Source organism: Amblyomma americanum, chromosome 2 (assembly GCF_052857255.1).
Source record: "Amblyomma americanum isolate KBUSLIRL-KWMA chromosome 2, ASM5285725v1, whole genome shotgun sequence".
Taxonomy (NCBI): Eukaryota; Metazoa; Arthropoda; class Arachnida; order Ixodida; family Ixodidae; genus Amblyomma; species Amblyomma americanum.
The window spans coordinates 162,845,615-162,864,744 of NC_135498.1; the positions used below are offsets into that span (position 1 = coordinate 162,845,615).

Below are 19,130 nucleotides of genomic sequence, written 5' to 3' on the forward strand. Positions count from 1 at the left end.
TTCTTCCTCGCCTTAGCTCCGACAAGCACACGAAACAGTCCATCGCAAGCCGATGTGAGAGGCAGCCGGTGGTCACTTCGGGCGAAGATAATTCCTTACTGAGAGCCTGGCAGTACTACAGAACGTATGTGGTGGTCAGCAGAAGGACGGCCTATAGGAATGATGTGATGTGTGCGGCGCAGGTTTAAAGTATGTGAAAGCGTTGTGGACAGCCGACGGGGACGCGAAAAATTCTCGGGGGACTCGCAGTGGAACGCCGTAGACGAATTTTACTGTGAAGTAAGCCATGGGCCGGTTTTCAGAACTCTCTCAATCAGAATGAGAGTCGCATAACCATCTCGAAGTATCGCTCTAATTGTTCGGCTCTGACCACGGTCAATGAGTGGTCAGAGCCGACCAGTAGGATTTCGGCTCTGAGACTGTTTGAGGCTGTCTGCAGACAGAGGGTTCCGTGATTCGATCCTAGGTCAGCCTTAGAGTACCAAGAGGGATGCCCAGAAGGACGAGATGGAGGTGGCCGGATTAGCTTTCCTCCCTCTGACAAGCAGTGAGAGCAGCCTTCTGGTGGCGACGTCCTACCATGCCACTGGCCGGAAAATGATAGGCGGTTGTATGAACGCGCCATACGGCTAGGATGCAGAGAAGAGCGGTGAAGAGTGTCGACTGCAATTGGTGGCTTCGGTCGACAGTGATAACAGCGGGGCCGCCTAAAGGACACACCCAGCCGGTCGCAAAAGCCGAGCACCTGACTCTGTTGTGGTGCCAGGAATGGGCTATGCCTTGGTCAACGTGTGGACCTGTCCACTCACGTGCACAGGAAGCAGTTCAGACGTGATGACTGTACTGAACCAGCAAGGTCGAAGAGGGTGTTGCAGAATATTTGAGTTGTTCGAAACGGTTAGAGAAAGAGTGTGAAGAGGAGGGCAGCGCCGATAACTGTTACCGTAAGCTGGCGTGACGTCATTCCCATGTGGCATTTCGTTCACCCTACGGTATATAGTGGTCGGGGGGTTCTCGTGTCCAGCCCCACGCGTGCAGTGCTGGCGTCGGGGTTCTTGGGGCATCCTCGCGTATTCCTAGCACCTGTCCTGGTGTCCCAACTACTTGTTGCTGGCGGTTCCATCTTGGCGCTCAGGGTCACAGGCTCTGTCGTCCAGGTCATGTTCCACCACACGTGGTTTGATCTCGTCGGTGTGTCGACGAAAGTTCGCCCCCTCTGGACCATCGGCGTTCACCATGCGAGTGCCGTGCGACGACGTGATTCGGGCTGGGATCCATGGCTCGCATCGACCGAAGTTGTTTACCCAGACGAGTTCCCCCGGCCGCAACACACCAGGACGTGGCGGTCAACTGGAGACTGTGGAGCGAGAGGCCCCGTGGGTGCCACTCCGTTGTCCAGTCTGGAACAGAGCTCGTAGCCCATAATAAGTTTCGCTGGGTACTCCCTGCGGCCTGTGGCGTCCTTTGGCGCCTGTGCAGAATCCTTGCCAAGCGTGTTTTCAAAGAACCATGAACGTTCTTCTTCAAAAATTGGCTATGGTTTGGCTCTGGTCAAACCTGGAGTGACGCGATAGGTACAGCTGGTCGAGCGGAACTCGTTCAGTCGAACTGCAAAGTCATGGCTTTTGCCGCTGCGTTTCGCTGGGCTTTCCTTCATCTTCGTCCCTTGATGTGGATTCGCCTCTCTCCCACCCTCCCTCTTCATTCTTCCCCCACTACGTTTCGCCGGCACGCCGCGCTGCCAGCAGCTGCCACGGTGGCCACAGCGCCGCCACGCTGAAGGCTCGAACTGCTAGCGTTATGTAGGCGCGGGGCGCACACCAGCTGCGTGCCCTGACGTCACTCCGCGCATGCGCACAACTGACGAGGCGGGCGGCGCAGCGGCGAGGCGCGCGGCTCACGCACCAGCTGCGAGCTACATCACTACGTGCGTGCGCACCGCTGACGCAGCGGTGATGTCACGGCTAAGCGCGCAGCCGCGCTGACCTCGCGAAGTGGCTGGCGCAGTGTAGCTATCGCTACAAAAACTCATTAACAGTTTGCGCGGCGCGTTCCGGGAGTCCGATCGACAGCGGATGATACGGCGCTGTCCGCAGATGTGTTATGTTGTTCAGCTTCATAAACTCCCCAAATTAAGCACTTCTAAATAGCGAGCCATTATCAAAAAACAGCGTCCGGGGCTATCCGAACGTGCCAAACAAGGTACGCAGGGCTTATATGGTCGCGTGCACTGTGGTGTTTTCAGGGGTACTGCTTGGATACATTTACTATGTGAATTCATAACGAATCAGTAGCATGTGTCCATCGATCGGCCCCGCAAAGCCAATATGCTGCCTCGACAAACGCTCGCCCGGCCATACGACCGGGGATTTCCTGGGGAGCATAGGCGCTGCTTGTACGCAACTGGGACGCGACTTAACCATGTTCTGAATATCGTTATCAATCCTGGGATATCACAGCAGGGAGCGGCCTATCCCCGTCATCGAGCAAATGCCTTGATTGGAATCATGCAGCAGGTGTAACATTCCCGCTCTTGCGCTGTTAGGGACGATTATGCGATCGTCTCAGTGTAGTAGCCCATGAATACGTTATCCCAGCCTTCCTGTTGAGGTATGGTCGCAAATGTAGGTCATTTGCACCAAGTTTCTTGGCCATCCTTCCCGCACCCATTTTTGCACCTTTGCTAAGTCGTCACCGTGCGAGGCGAGAGCGGCCAGTTGCTCCGCCGACATGACACCGTCATTGAGGTTTTCGGTGAGCAACACATACTCGCCATCCCCGGTTTCTTCCAGGGTATCTGGCTGGGACTTTGCGGGTGTCGGGTGTCGGCTCAGGGCGTCTGCTGGAACGTTGTTTTTTCCCGGCTGGTGTTTGATGACACAGTCATATGCACTCAGCAGCAGGGCCCATTGCTGGATTCTGGCGGCGGTAATCATTGGTACAGCCCGATGTGGATGAAAAAGTCGCACAAGCGGCTGATGGTTAGTCAACAGTGTGAATGGCTTACCGGATAGATACTGCCGCAATTTCGAGACCCCAAAAACTAGAGCCAGAGATTCGCGCTCCAGCTGTGAATAATTTTGCGCGGCTTCCGTCAGTACCCGAGAAAGAAAGCCTATGGGCCAACGCACCCCGTCCCCGATATCGTGAGAAAGAACTGCACGGAACTCTTCTGGGGATGCAGCGCATTCCCGGACAAGAGGCTTGAGTGGGTCAAAATGCGCCCCGAAATCAGCGCACTGGAGGAGGTCCTTCACCTTGCTGAACGCCCGTTGTTTACTGGGACACTACTCCCACTTAGCTTCCTTGGGAAGCTTCCTTGGGATGCATTGGGAAGAAACTAGTGGTAGTATATTACCATGCACAGATACGACCTTAACTCTGCGAGGTTCCTTGGCACCTGCATCAAAAGAATAGCCTCAACGTTTTCCGACTTTGGTTGCCGTTTTTGAGCACTAATTCGATATCCCAAAAAATTCACCTGTTCTCGATGGAACTTGAACCTGTGTTCATTCAAGCGCACGCCGTTTACCTGAAACGACTGCAACACTTCGTGCAGTGTGGTGCAGCCATTGTGTTTCTCTGCGATGATGACGTCGCCTAAGTAGACCTGATCCTCAGGAAGACCTTGCAAGATGGTCTCCATGCGGCGTTGGAACACTGCCGAAGCAAAGCCACTGCAAATGGCAGGCGAATGAAGCTAAACAGTTCCTTATGCGTGTTTATGGTCGTAAGTAGCATGGCTTCCTCTTCTAACGGTATCTGATTGTAAGCCTCCCGCAAATCTATCGTAATGAAGGCCTGACCACCGTTCAACGTTGCCAGGATATCTTCTACCCGGGGCAACGGCTATTGCTCAGTGTGACAAGCTTTGTTTAAAGTCAGTTCAAAATCACCGCAGAGGCGACTGCCGCCATTACGCTTTACTACAGGCACCACCGGTGCGGCCCCCTTAGAATGAGGCACAGGGACAATAATGCCCGCGGCCAAAACGTGCTCAAGTTAAACGTCTACACTTAGACGAAAGGCGTACGGAACTTCGCGTGCTTTCTAGAATTTCGGTACTACGTTGTCGCGCGTCTCAAAATGTACCGGTGGGCACCTGATGACACCTAGGCCTGGCGCGAAAACAAGCGAATTCTGTTACCAAACGGTGCATGTTAACATTGTCCGTCCTGACTAAAGGCCTGTGCTCACCTGTCGTGTTCACGTTCATTACTGGCGCCTCCAACATGTTGAACGCCTGTATCAGGTCGTGTCCGCATAGGTTTGGTCCGGAGCAACCGAGGATTGTCAGGAATCTGTCCATCGACCGGTTTCCGCACGAAACCTTGAGCTTACAATTGTCCCCGAACGGGAAGCCTTTCCAGGAAGCACGCCAGTTTCAATGGCGTATCACGCAGTTTGGGCCACACTTGTTTTGCTCATAGGTGGGCCATGTGATGACCGACACTGGTACCTCTTTATCGACCTGCATGTCCACTGGAAGGCCCCACAATTCATTGTGCGTAAAATGGTTTGCGTGATGCCGACGTAGCTGACACGACTGTCTGCTGCTTCCAATGCAAATATACCGTCCGTGCCCATAGATGTGCTCTCCTCCCGAGATGATAGGGTATTTAACTCACGCGACAGCCCTGGTGGCCCTTGAATGAACTCTCTCTCGATGGTAACAAGCTCGGGCGATATGTCCCCGCTGTTGGCATTTCAAGAATGTTGCCGAAGGGAACCGGTAATCCTCCGATTCGTGCCCTTTTGATCCGTAGCGGTTGCACGAAGCAATTCGTGGCTGGTTTCTTGGGCAATACGACTGACCTCCCATCGCATGCACGCTTCCTTCAGCGGCGTGGCTTCTTTCTGCTACGCGCTTGGTACTGCCATTTCGCCTCATCGCGCAATTTCTTCTCTTCACTCCTCGTCAGCTGCGGCTTCGCAAGCAACTGTCGACGCACTCATGCGCTTAGCAGCCCACAACTGATGCGATCTCGCAGCATTCGATCCAACGTTGCGCCAAAATCGCAAGTGTGCGCTATTTGAAGAATGTCAAAGATGAAATCTTTGACAGGTGCGCCTGGTAGCTGGTCGCGTGTAAAGAACTTGTAGGACTGTGCTATTTCGCTTACGTTCGGTGAAAACTGCTGTTGCAAAAAAACTACCGCTTGTGTGTAAGAAAGTTCGTTCACGTTGCCTGGCGCGCATCGACTTCACGTAAATCTAAAGTAAATCCACGGTGTGGGTCGTCCGCGCTGCAGCCAACCAGGGCACGCTCCTTCTTGTCTTCCGGGACGCCATTTCCTTCAAAGAAGGCCTCCAGTTGAACTTAGTAAGCTGGCCACTTGTCGCTCGTCTCGTCAAACTGCGGTTGGCTGGCATATCCTGTCATAGTGGCGAAGGCTGCGGCGTACTAGAGGGCGGCCCGTGGTCATCTCATCCCCGTCGGCACTGAATAACCCGCACCACACACAGCGGTGGCGGGGCCAAGACAACGTTTCTTTCTTTGATGTGTGTTAATATAGGTGTTCTGCGAAACGGTTAGAGACAGACCGACAGACAGACAGAAAAATTTTATTTCTGCAAGTGAGTTTTATACCCTGCTGGGACCCTGGGTGACTGTGCGGTCCCGCACTACATCATGTAGGTCATGTCGGGACATGACGTCGGCAGCCCGAGTCACCGCAGCAAGCTGCGATGTCGGGTTTGCAGGCGTGAACAGGATCTCCCAGTACTCGCAGCTCGAGATGGCGTGCTGTCCTTGCGGGGGAGGCTCAGCAGGGCAGCCGAAAAGGATGTGGGAAATTGAGGTGTGAGGGTCACTGCATAGGGAGCATGAAGGAGACGTGCCATAATAGTGGGATAACAGCTGAGGCGATGACAGAGAGCGGGTCTGGAGGTGTCTGAGAGGATCTGCTGGGAGTGCGTAAGAGAGGGTGGGGAGGGGGTAAGTCCGACGGTGCCAACGAGGTATTTGCGTCAGCTCTGCAAAGGTGTCCGCCCGCTCCCTCGAGAATCCTGGATCGAGACTTTTCTGAGCCCGGAAAATCAAACCTTGCGCCAATTTATTGACATCCTCTTTTCCAGGGTTCCCAGAGGGATCCGGCACTCACTGGAGCTCTACCCTGCGCGGTATATTTTGGGTAGGGGTGTTCAACAATTGCCAAGCATGGGTGTGAATCCTGCCCCCCGCAAAGTTGGACAGAGCCGTTTTGGAGTCGCTCAAGATGTATTGGGCGTCATAATGTGCAAAGCCTAGGGCGATGGCGGTCTCCTCTGCCTCCTCGGACGTAGAACCCGATTGAAGACAGTGAGTTAGGGGGTGGGGTAGGGTTTTATTGTAGGCAACTGCTACCGCTTCATGGGGTGTACATGCGGCGTCTAACCAAACGGCGTCGTTGGCTTGCCCGTAATACTTGGAAGGGGTATTAGAAACGTTTAGAGAAGGAGTGTGAGGAGGAGGAGAGCGGCAATAACTGTTGCTCCATTCCATTCCAAAAACCTTTATTTCCATCAGAAGGGAGGCCCCTACTCCCTACCTCCAGCACGCAGGGCTACGGGGTAAGGGCTAGGACCCCTGCGATTAAAGGCAGGCAAAGAGTTGCTGGCTCTTCGCGGCCTCCACCGCCAGATGAATGGCTTGCTTCTGCTTGACGGGGTCCGTGCTCCGTAGAAGGGTCTCCCAGGCTTCTCTACTATCAATTCCTTCGTTAGCCCCTGGGGAGTCTACGCATTCCCAAATTACGTGATCGAGGGTCCCCCTCTCTCCACATTTTTTGCACTTATCATCATGTCTTCGTCTTTGAGGACGTGCGATGCCCAGACCGGATTAATGTAATTTCCTGCCTTTAATCTGCGCCAGATTGTCGCCTCTTTGTTTCCGACCTCTCTGTCCGGTGGAGGGACTAGGCTCCTTTGTAATCTGTAGTTTTCAGTTATTTCCCTGTAATTCTGCAGTCTCTCGTCTAGTTCTTTGCAGTCGGGCGGTTCTGCTCCGGCTAGGAAGTAGAGATCTATAGCCAGAGCGTGTGCCGCCTCATTGCCTGGAACTGACGTGTGAGCTGGTGCCCATACGAGGCTAATTTTCCTGTCTATCTTTCCTCCTGTTAGTATCCGCGCCGCTTCTGATGCAATCCTACCTTTAATAGTTATATATGGCCGTTTTGCTGTCGCTAACTATGAATTTTGCTTCTGTCCCTACGCAAGCAAGCGCTATTACTGTAAGCTGGCGTGACGCAATTCCGATGTAGCAGCTATCCTGGGTGTCCAGCGCCTCGCCGCCGATAGGAAGGTCGGAAAACCCTGAGGCAAACTTAAATGAAGAGGTGAGGTTACGTGCTTGAAGCCGGTTCTGCAGATTCTCTCTGAGCTCAAACGAGAAGAACACGCCTCAACAGTGCTAAGCATTGAACTGTCCTTTTTCTTGCGCCGCGAGGTCAATGCCAACATCATCATTCGTGAGCGCCGCACACGGAAGCGTGCTCTTAAAGCTTATCGATAGCTTCTACTCGCCAAGAAAACGACCGCGACTTACTCCTCTATTTACCGTAGCCAGCAAGCGGCAAATTATTGGCTAAAATTTTATTCACTCACTTTTCGGAGACGCAGTCGTCGTAATGTGGCTGCGCATCTGCGATTCTCTCGGGCTAACTCTCGCTTTTGTTTAACTCTTCGTGTTGCGCTTCGTTTCAGTCGTCAACGGGTGCTTATTCGGACTGCTGGTTATGCACCCCGCAACTGCTGCTGCCGCCAGTCAGTGGTGCTACATGTGTTGTTTGCGCAGAGAGAAGGCGGTGACCTTGAAACATTACAGGGAGTGCCACGCCTCTTTAAATATTGTCTGTAGATTGTGACACCTGCCGTTTCCTCAGCCGTTCTTGTCACCGACATAAGTGCTGCTCCCGTCGGTGGAATGGGCACTGCGCGTGTTTGCACTGCCGGTTGTACTACACCTGCACTGTTCACTGTCCACAACCACTGCCCCCACGATTTTATCCAAAGAATCGACTTTTTTAACGACCCATGCGGTGCTGATTGCCCCACTCGCTTTCTTCGTTTTGACCTACCAGCTGCTCTGAAAGCGCCGATACCAAGACGCCACGCTTACGTGCCGCTGAATTTACTCGCCTGCCGCGCGACGCTGCAGTCTACGTTCCAAAGTCCCCATTTCCCTCGTCCCGGGTTTGGCCTACGTCACCTACCCAATAAAGGACGTTGTCCTTCAGCACAACGTCGTCCTTCCACACAGCGTCTTCATCATCACCGCCATCCGCACATACCTTGCGATTCTTAGCTTCAGCATCTCTACCCAAGTTTTACCCTATGGCATCGCACTTACTGAACTGTTTCTTGCTTTGACCGAATGCACCGTTTCTGCTCTCACAGCTGATCCTCAGTCTGGTTTCCATGAGCTTCCCTGCTTGGCCGCTTCATGTACGGACCCTACTTCTGCAGTGAAGGCGGAGGATTTGCCACCAAACAATACCAGCGTATTCATCACCGTTTTAGTTTTCTACAGTGAAGTCTTCGATTTTGGGAATCGCCCTCTCGGCCAAACTACTGTCATGACCCATCGCATCAGTACGGGCGATGCCAGCCCCATACACAGAAGGCACTACCATGTCTCCCTTCCGGAGCACCATGTCATCCACATAGAGCCTTCTGGCAGTCCTTGGGCATCCCCGGTGGTGTTGTTGAAAAATAAAGATGGAAGTTTGTGCTTCTGTGTTGACTATCGCCAACTTAACCAGACAATAAGGAAATATGTCTATCCTCTTCCGGGAACTGATGGCGCCCACGACTGCCAGCATGGTGCTAGCTATTTTTCTTCTATTGATCTGCGCTCTGGCTACTGGCTAATTGCTCTTGACGAACAGGATGGTTAAAAGTCCGCCTTTCTCACCCCCGACGGTCTGTACCAATTCAGTCATGCCTTTCAACCTCTGCAACGTTCCTCCTAACTTCGAGCGTATGATGGACCCGCTCCTGTGTGGAACCAAATTGACGACATGCTTGTGGTGCCTATGTGACGTCGTTTTCTCATCCACGTTCAAAAGCTACGTGCACCGTCTTTCTACGCTCCTAGCCGTCTTCGGCCACGCAAGCCTCAAAATGAACTCTAAGAAATACAGCTTCGGTTAGCGCCAAATTAAATCCTCAGAAACTTGGTTGATGCACCTGGTGTCAAGCCCGACCCTGACAACGTTCGTGCCGTTTGCGTGCCCCCGTTCCTCAAGCGATGTGCGCAGTTTCATTCTGCTCTATTCGTATTTCCGCCGGTTTATACCAAACTTCGTCTACACGACCCTTCCCCTTACCACCCTCCCGAAGAAGGATGTGACTTTCTACTGAGGCCTTGACCAAGCTCGTGCCTTCACCGCACTGGTTGCGGCCCTCACTGCTCCACCTGTGCTGGCCTATTTCAACCCTTCTGCGCCTACGGAACTTTTCACCGACGCCAGAGGCGCCATCTTTGTGCAGCGCCAGGACGAGCACTATCGTGCGAATGCTTACGCCAGCCGCCTGCTATCTCCCTCCGAACGTAACTATTTCATTACGGAGCGGGAATGCCTTGAACTTGTTTGGGATTAAAGAAATTCCGCCCCTATTTGTTTGGGAGGACCTTCTGCGAAGATGCGGACCATCATGCCATTTTTAGCTGTCCCCTGTTGAAGACCCTAAAGACCATTTGGGTCGATGTGCCTTGCGCTTTCAGGAATACACATTTACTGTCATCTACAAGTCCGACCGACTGCACTAAGACGCTGACTTTTTTCCCCGCCATCCTGTCGATCCTCCCGATTCCTAAAATCGCGGTTCTGACGACTGCCTTTTTCCGTATCGGACTTTCTAAGCATCGGAAACGTACAGACGGCCTCCGCAGCGACCAATCTGATCCTACCCTGAACCTGTTCGTACTGCATCACGATACACTGTGCCGAGCCAATATGCACTCAGATGGCGCCGACCTGTTTTCTCGTCGTCTTGACCTATCTTGGCTATTCTGTACTCTCCCACTTCATGATGGTTACTGCAGGGCACCCCGGCGTGTCACGCACATACGATAGCGTAAGAAGGCAGTTCATCTGGCCTGGCCATCACCCTTCGGTCCGCGACTACGTTGCAGCTTCCGATCAATGTCAGCGCCTGAAAACGCCCTTCCTTCCGCCTAGTGGCCAGCTTCAGCCCATCGACATTCCCACTGACCCTATTTTCCGTGTTGGTCTCGATCTCCTTGGCCCTTTTCCCACATAAACTTCTGGGAATAAGTGCATTGCCGTTGCGACCGATTACACTTCCGGATACGCTATAACGCACGCTATCCCGACAAACTGTGCCTCAGATGTCGTCGACTTTCTTCTCCATGACATCGTCCTGCTTCATGGCGCTCCTCGTCAAATGCCTACGAATCGAGGCCCCTGCTTTCTTTATAAAGTGGACCACAACCTTTTACGCTCATGCTCCACCTGTCACAAGATCACGACGGTCTACCATTCCCAAACAAACGGCCTCACTGAGCGCCTTAACCATGCCCTGACGGACATGCTGTCTATGTAGCCTCCGACCACCATCGTGACTTGGACAACAGCTTGCCTTTGTTGACGCTCGCCTACAATTCATTACGCCACGATACCAATGAATACTCCCCTTCAACCTGCTCTTTGGCCAAGACCCGTTGCAACCCTTTGACAACTTACTCCATGACGCTTCTGCCAGCAGCTACGCTTTTGACGCCATTGCCCGTGCTGGCGCCGCCCACCAAATCGCTCGGGATCGCCTCGAGCTTCTCTGACCGCCAAAAATGTGTTGTTCCGACATTCATCACTGGGACACCCACTACCCTCTCGTCTCTCTCGTACTCCTCTGCCTCGCTACGCGTCGTGTGGGCCTGTGTGAGAAGCTACTGCCTCGTTACACGCGTCTTTACCACGTCTTGGCAGAACAGAGCAATGTGGCATAAGAAATCACGTCCCGGCACCCCAACTCTCCTACTGCGGCCCCATCCACACAGCTCATGCACGCCGAACGTCTTAAGCCCTACTATTCGAACCAACCACCTTAGGACGCACAGGGCCTGTGTGTCTTCGGCGGGGCGCAGGAGGGTAGTGTTACTGTACAGACGAAAGGCAAAGAGGGCGTGGTTCTGTCGCGGTGTTGTTGACGACGTCGTCAACAGTGCTCGGGTGACCAAGTGGTCGGGGTGACCTGGATTTGTGTGTTCCCTGACAGCAGCTTTTCGCGCCTGCAGTTGAGCTAACCTCAGTAATAATACGCTGAGTGTATGAGAGGTAAACGCAGAAGTGTCCTCGGTTTTTGCTCAGTGTCTTGTGTTGTCGAATGAGTAAAACGCTCTGTCGCTTAGGGCACAGCTGTAGCGAGTCTCCGCTTTTCACACAGCGCACGTATATTGGCTCGCACTGAATGAAGACGACCTTAAATAGCGCATTTTGAGTCCATGTACTGAACAAGCAGTATCGCTGCGAAACCGTTCGTGCTAGCTGTAGAGCGCCCACTGTGAAATATTGCTTTGCTGTTCGCACGAAATCTCCGCTGGTTCAGATTTGCAGTCATATTGCGGCCAGTTCGGGAAAACTTCTTATATGAACGCTTCTTGTTTTGCCGCCGTTTATGCGCTTACCACTCGTGAGATTTACCTATTAGGAAGCACCCCGAAAGTCATGAAAATCAGCTGCCAAAAACGCTGCAAAGCACGAGGTCAGCAAACCTTTGTGGACCTCGGCCGTGGTCATGTGGGTGACACTTTATTGACATGATGTGCGCTTTGAGGCCAAGCTGAAATGCATCGAGAGTATTGCGTCCATCAGACAGTTCACAGGCAAATCTCCACTTCAGCAAACCGTTGTGATGAAGATTGATCGCGAAAACAAAAATTCAACCCTACTAATGTTTCTTAGCCTCATATTCTCTATTTTGAGCTATCAGTTGGAGCACACTGCAATGAAATAATTTAATTTCATTGAACCACAGTGCAGTGCATTTCTAGCTCGGTACCTGGGCAGGTGTAAACCCGTTCTCAGTGAATGTCATTCCTACTGCAAACAAGCCGTGTGAAAACAATAAATCGTTTTCACGTAAATTTCATTAACATAGAGCACCGAGCCTGTTGGTAAGTCTGCATGCATACATGCACGAAAACGTGTGCTGTCTGTTGTCTTTTCTGTTTTTCCGTTTTTCTAGCTGGCTTCCGCCATGTACCTAAACTTTGACTCTCGGTGCAAGGTATTGTCGAAAGAAACGGCACAGTCACTGATCAAATTAAGGTATAGTGTGCGTTGGAACACTTACATGTTCACTGACTACAACCAGATTTTGAACCTGAGTAATTAAAATTTAAAAGCGAACCTTGTGATGTAACAGCGGCGTGTTAATTTGGTGTACCGTAAGGAACACGTACGAGTTCCAAGCACGTCATATTGTCACGTAGGGGTAACAGCAGTCGAAGCAGCGATGAAGACGGACGAAAAGGTCTTCTAAAAGAAAGCTGTTTATTGGCTGCCTTGCACCCAAAATGGACTGAATCACTCGGCTGAGCCGAAGCGACAAGCGTGCTCGGCGGTCGTCGAACAGAATGGCCGGCGCTGTCGGCCGTGCTCCATTTAAAGCTGATAGCGAAACTTTTGAGATAAAGCGTGCAAAGTTACTAGAACATTCCGGAACAATGTAGAATCAGCTCTGCCTGGCTGCGATCAAACGAGATAAATCTAGTCGCGTCTTGCGTCGCAAAGAAAGCGATAAGGTGGTGTGGTGGCAGTTCTTAAAAACGAAGAAACTGCAAATATTCCTGGCATTACTACCCTCTCAAAGAAGCATCGACCCGATGCATTAAAAGAAATAATGCATCTAATAAGAGAAAAAAAACGAATCTTGCGAAAATAGAGAATGGAAATGCAGCGGCCTTTAGCGCGAATAATGCGGCTTCAGACGGACTACATGGACAACTTCTGGTCGTACGCGGCGTCACTGGGATGCAGTCATTTCGTCAAGGATGACATCATAATCCAGTTCACCTAGCCAACGAAAAACCTTGTACGGGCCGTAATAGCGGCGCAAAAGCTTTTCACTCAATCCACGGCGGCGAATGGGTGTCCACACCCAGACTTGGTCTCCTGGCTTGTGTTCCGCGTTGCGTCTTCGTAGGTTGTAGCGTCTGGCGTCGGAAAGCTGCTGATTTTTGATCCGTAATCGGGCAAGCCTTCGAGCTTCTTCTGCGCGTTGAAGGTAGGCGCAACGTCGATGTTCCCTTCTTCTGTAACGTTGGGCGGCATGGCGTCTAGCGTGGTCGTGGCCTCCCTACCATGGACGAGTCTAAAAGGCGTCATCTGGGTGGTCTCCTGCACTGCGGTGTTGTATGCGAAGACGATGTAAGGCAGGATGACATCCGAAGTTTTGTGTTCGGCATCGACATTCATGGCGAGCATATCGGCGATGGTTTTGTTCAGGCGCTCGGTCAGTCCGTTGGACTGCGGATGGCATGCACTTGTCCTATGGTGGCTGGTTTGGCTGTAACGCAGGATGGCTTGAGTTAGTTCCGCTGTGAATGCTGTTCCTCTGCCCGTGATGAGCACATCGGGGGCGCCGTGTCGAAGAAGAATGTACTATGGTCCAGTAAAACTCTAGTTTGGGCGAGTTGGTTCATGTTGAAAGAAAAACTGGTAATGGCGCCCGTTTCTTGCGCCATTACCAGTTTTTCTTTCAAGAATGCACTCCGCGAAAAATTTGGCGGCTTCTGCTGCTGTTCCGTTCGGTAGGGCTTTCGCCTCGGCGTAGCGGGTTAGGTAGTCGGTTGGTATGATGATCCACTTATTTCCAGATGTTGACGTTGGAAAGGGCCAAGAAAGTCCATGCCGATCTGCTGAAAGGGCCTTGAGGGAGGATCAATAGTTGTTCAGAAATCCTGCTGGTCGCGTTGGAGGAGTCTTTCGTCGCTGACAATCTCGGCAGGTTTTCACATAGTGTGCGACATCGGCAGAGAGTCAGGGCCAGTAATACTTGTCTTGAATGCGGCGGAGGGTGGGAGTAAACCCGAGATGTCCAGCTGCCGGCTCGTCGTGTGAAGCCTGTAGAACTTCGCGGAGACAAGTAGGTACAACAAGGAGGTAGACTGTTTTGCTTGCTGTAAAGTTCTTCACAAGGACCTCTTTCTGCACACAGAAGGAAGACAGTCCTCGCTTGAATGAAGTTGGGGGTGAAAAAACCTTGCCTTCCAGGTACTCGATGAGGCCTTTTAGGTCGGGGTCCGAGGGTTGCTGCTGAGCAAAAGAGCTGGGCTGATGTGTCCCAAGAAGGCGTCCCAATCATCGTCCGGCGGCGGTGCATCTACAGGAGCTCGTGAGCGGCAATCGGCGTCAAAGTGCTTGCGTCCGGACTTGTAAACGACGGTGACCTCAAACTCCTGGAGACGCAGACTCCATCGAGCGAGTCGGCCAGAGGAGTCCTTCAAATTGGCAAGCCAGCAGAGCGCATGGTGGTCGCTGACCACCTTGAACGGTCGTCCGTAAAGGTAGGGGCGGGATTTCGACGTAGCCCAGATGATGGCAAGGCACTCGTTCTCAGTTGTCGAATAGTTGTCGAACGTCGCTGGTGCAGAACAGAGACCAAATGGCATCACCTTGAATTCAAACAGCCCATCCGGAGTGATGAATGCTGTCTTCTCGCGATCTCTTTCGTCGACCTCAATTGGCCAGTAGCCGCTCTTGAGGTCCATCGATGAGAAATATTTGGCGTTGCAGAGGCGGTCCAGTGTGTCGCCGATGCGGAGGAGGGGGTAGACGTCCTTCTTTGTTATGTTGCTCAAGCGGCGGTAATCCACGCAGAATTGAAGTGCGCCGTCTTTATTTCTCACTAGAACAACCGGTGCCGCCCATAAGCTGTTTGAAGGCTGGATGACGTCGTCGCGAAGCATTTCTCTGACTTGGTCCCGGATGGCTTGTCGTTATCGCGGTGACACACGGTAGGGGCTTTGACGGAGAGGTCGGACGTGTTGATCCGTTATAATGCGATGCTTGGCAATTGGCGTCTGTCGCACCTTGGGCGATGTCGAAAAACACTCACTGCAGCTTTGAAGATTTCGGATCTGGTCTTGTATGTTCCGGTGCAGGGCTGTGTTGATGTCGAAAGTGGGCGGGTACTCTTGGTCAGGCGAATCTTGTGCGGAGTGGTCGGAGAGGGCGAAGGAGTCTCGTACGTCAGATATTTCGTCGAAAAAGCAATAGCCGTTCCTCTGTTAATGTGCCGGTATTCTTCGCTGAAGTTAGTCAGCAGTACTTCGGCCTGGCCATTGCGCAAATGTGCGATGCCTCTTGCGATGCTGATTCCTCGGTCTAGGAGCAACTGCATGTTCCCCTCGATGATGGTTTCAGCGTTAATGGCTTTCGTGGCGCCTACGGTCACGATAACGCTTGATCGGGGTGAGACACTGAGGGCAACGTGATTTTCCCCAGTTTTCATGGAAGCGATGGCTTTGTCCGTCGAAAGCGTGATATGCTTGGATCGGAGGTCGATGATCGCCTGATACTCATTAAGGAAATCAATACCCAAGATCACTTCGCGGAAACATTGCGGTAGCACAACAAAGGTCGCAGGATAGGTATGTCCTTTGACAGTCATTCGCGCTGTGCATCGTCCTGATGGCGTAATGAGTTGGCCCCCTACGGTGCGAATTTGTGGGCCGTCCTAAGCCGTTGCGACTTTTCTCAGCTGCGCAGCGAATGTTCCATTCATAACCGAGTAATCGCCTCCTGTGTCGACTAGAGCAGTAACTTTCCGGCCGTCGATAGTCACTTGTAAGTCGGAGGTCCTGGCTCTTGCATTGCATGTTGCTCTCGGCGTCGGGTCACGGCTTCGTCGCGTATGCGAGTTGCGGGTGGGGTGTGTGGTCGAAGGTCTTCTGGCTGGTGGCGTCGTTTTCAAGGCAGCCTGCGTTGTGGTCGGGATTCTCATTGTGTGCGGCGTCGGTGCAGCGAGTGCCGGTTCTTCATGCGGAGTCGCGGGTGCAGCGTCTTCATGGGACGTGGTCGGTGGAGTATCTTTGGCGTTTCGCTCTTGAGCAACCCCACCTCCAGAGGTTGCTGCCTTTAGTTTCCCCTACGGGGGTTGGGAGACCTTCCTCGTACCGCGGCTGCGTAGTTGCGGCGTGGCGACGCAAAGCGCCAGGTTGACGGTGATGGTGAGCGCGAAAATCGGTTCGGCGTGTACTCTTCTCGACGCAGGTACTCGTCGATTTCCTGCGGACGTTACCCGAAGCGTGGCCGTGGGGCGTTAATGGCAAATCCTCGAAGACCGATACGTCGGTACGGGCAGTGACGAAGAATATGGCCGGCCTCACCGCAATGGAAGCACAACGGCCGGTTGTCGGAAGTCCTCCAGGCGTCGCATTTCCTGGGGCTTGAGCGTCGGTCATAGGCTGGGCGGGCGGGGGCTGGGAGGCGGCGTTGTGGAACAAGTGGCTCATCTCGGGGAGGACGTGGGGGTTGTGTTTGGGGCTCAGCAGTCCTTTCTGCAGCGGCGTAGATCATGGCCTGGGGTTCTGTGGCCGTCGGGGAGCCAAGTGCCTTTTGCACTTCTTCCCGTACCACGTCCATCAGAGTCGCTGCTTGTGGCTGTGGGGAGGATGGCAGTAATCGGCGTAGCTCCTCTCGGACGATTTCGCGGATAACTTCCCGCAAGCTGTCGCTGGTGGTGGCCGGCGTGTCCGAACAGATTGCTCAGGCAGAGGAAGGGTGGTTGTACTGCCGAGCTCGGACGTCGAGGGTCTTCTCAATCGTGCAGGCTTCGTTCATGAATTCCTCGACTGTTTTTGGCGGCTGGCGGACGAAGCTGCGAAAGAGTTGTACTTTTGCGCCCCGCAATAAAAACTGAACTTTCTTTTCCTCGGTCATTTCGGGGTCGGCGCGGCGAAATAGGCGCTTCATTTCCTCAACGTGACCGCGGACGGGCTCATTCGGAAGCTGGATCCTGGACTCGAGGAGTCGTTCAGCTCTTTCTTTCCTCACGAAACTGGTGAATACCTTCAATAGTTCTCTCTTGAATAGCTCCCATGTCGTAAGGGACGACTCGTAGTTTTCGTACCATGTGCGTGCGTAGCCATCCAATGCGAAGAACACGTGTCCAATTTTTGCCGCATCATCCCACTTGTTGAATGACGCCACGCGCTCAAATTGGTCCAGCCATTCTTCAGGGTCTTCGCACTAGGGAGCCATTGAAAGTTGGCGGCACCCGCGGCTGCTGTAGTATGATCGGTGTCGACATCTTCGGCGAGGTTGTGGTGCTCGTAACAGCGTCTTTTCGCTGTCTGGTGCGGTCCGGCAGTTTCCCGAACTCAGGCTCCTCTCCTTGGAGACGTAGGCTGGCTGGCTGAGCTGCTGGCTTGTCCTCGGGTGCGAAGCGCTGAGGGCTGGCTTCACGACTTGAAGGGGGCATCCAGAACATGGGAGGCTACCCCGCACCTACACCAGATGTAACGTAGTGGTGACGGTAGTCGAAGCAGCGATGAAGACGGACGAAAAGGTCTTCTAAAAGAAAGCTGTTTATTGGGCTGACTTGCACCCAAAATGGACTGAATCACTCGGCGGCGGCGAAGCGACCAGCGTTCTCGGCAGTCGTCGAACATAATGGCCGGCGCTGTCGGCCGTGCTCAATTTAAAGCTGATAGCGAACTTTCGAGATAAAGCGTGCAAAGTTACTAGAACATTCCGGAACAACGTAGATACAGCTCTGCCTGGCTGCGATCAATCAAGATAAATCTAGTCGCGTCTTGCGTCGCAAAGAAAGCGATAAGGTGGTGTGGCGGCAGTTTTTAAAAACGAAGAAACACTGCAAATATTCCCGGCAGTATTATATTATGCCTTCACCAGTGGCAGTAGTGCTTCGTGGTTGAGCTGAGAAATTTTGGTCAAACCCTTCGATATTAAGCTTTTCTCGGCTTCAAAACATCAGGAAATGTGTTTTCTTTGTGGAAAACTGCTCTTTCCCTTCAGCATTTATTTGCTTTCCACATGAACAAGATGTCTGAGACACCGAAGGACCCATTCTAAATGTTCGTTACAATTTGTCACCTAAGACTATCGCTCCGTGTTATCGAGTTGAAACAAGGCGCTCGTTTCGTAACAATCAATTATACATGCTCATTTCTTATTACCAGCTCTCGCTTGCGGCGTGACTGTTTACAGCAGGCAAGTGATGTCAGGCACCGCCTATGGCATGAAACGAGACGTGCATGATTGTCAAAGATTGTGACGAATGAAAAGTGAAAATAATATTTGTGCAGTAAGGTCATAAATAATGCGCTGACTCTCCGCAACACAGGTCTCCACCGAGCTGTGTGATATTGCCGGTGCCGATCCTACTTCGGGTGACCCGGCGGCGCCGCTGCTGTCGGGGCTTGCGTGTGGCCTCCTGATGGCGGGCGCCGTGCTGTGGCTGGTGTCGGCGTTGCTCGCCCTGGTCTCATGGCAGCTTGCCAGCGAGCCGCTCGGCGCCGAAATCGCCCAGAACGTGTCCGTGCTGGTGCGCCGCATAGAGACGCTCGGCTCCGCCGGCAGAGGAGAAATGGGGGCCAAGGGCGAGGAGTTCACCAACGGCTCTGCGGTGGCACGGAACATGTCCGTCCTGGTGGCGAACCCACCAGCTCCGTCGCCGAAAGTCGGCCTTGTCTTACCGCCGTTGTGAACGCTGTGTTGTGCTAAGCAAGAGTTCCGGAGAGAAAAACGCTTGTGATAAGGCTGCTCTTAAATGACAAACAACTTTCTCCGCTTTTTACATATTGAAGATTAAAACAAAAATTCTTTATCTACGACAAACCGTCAATGTTTCAACCCATCTGAAGAGACGCGGCACTATATCAACGTCACCTGGTACCCTCTTTCCTTGTCCCACTGTGCGTGCTGTCTCCACAACCAGGTAGGTGATCCTTTGGGATTGTGTTGGGACCTGCTTTGTTATTGGAGTGAGCCTGGCTGTGGCCTCGCTAAGCAGTTCGATGCTCCCGTGGGCGTAAGTGGATGGAAAACGGGAGAGTCCCTTCAAGTTTAGAGGCACTGCAAGAGAGAATTATGGTAATTTTGTCAATCCCGCTGCTGTTTGGTGTTAAAGAAGCCTTACTCTACAGCGACGTCGCCGGT

General features: G+C 52.8%; 1 protein-coding gene across 1 annotated transcript in view; it reads left to right on the top strand.

The window, feature by feature from the left end:
• LOC144120190 (uncharacterized) overlaps positions 1–18,704 on the top strand; it is a 31,650-nt gene extending 12,946 nt beyond the window's left edge. The window contains exon 3 of the mRNA XM_077652609.1: positions 18,316–18,704. Coding sequence (XP_077508735.1) covers positions 18,316–18,678 — 363 coding nt within the window. The 3' untranslated portion in view covers positions 18,679–18,704. The remainder of the gene's footprint in view (positions 1–18,315) is intronic.
• Positions 18,705–19,130: the final 426 nt, after the last annotated feature.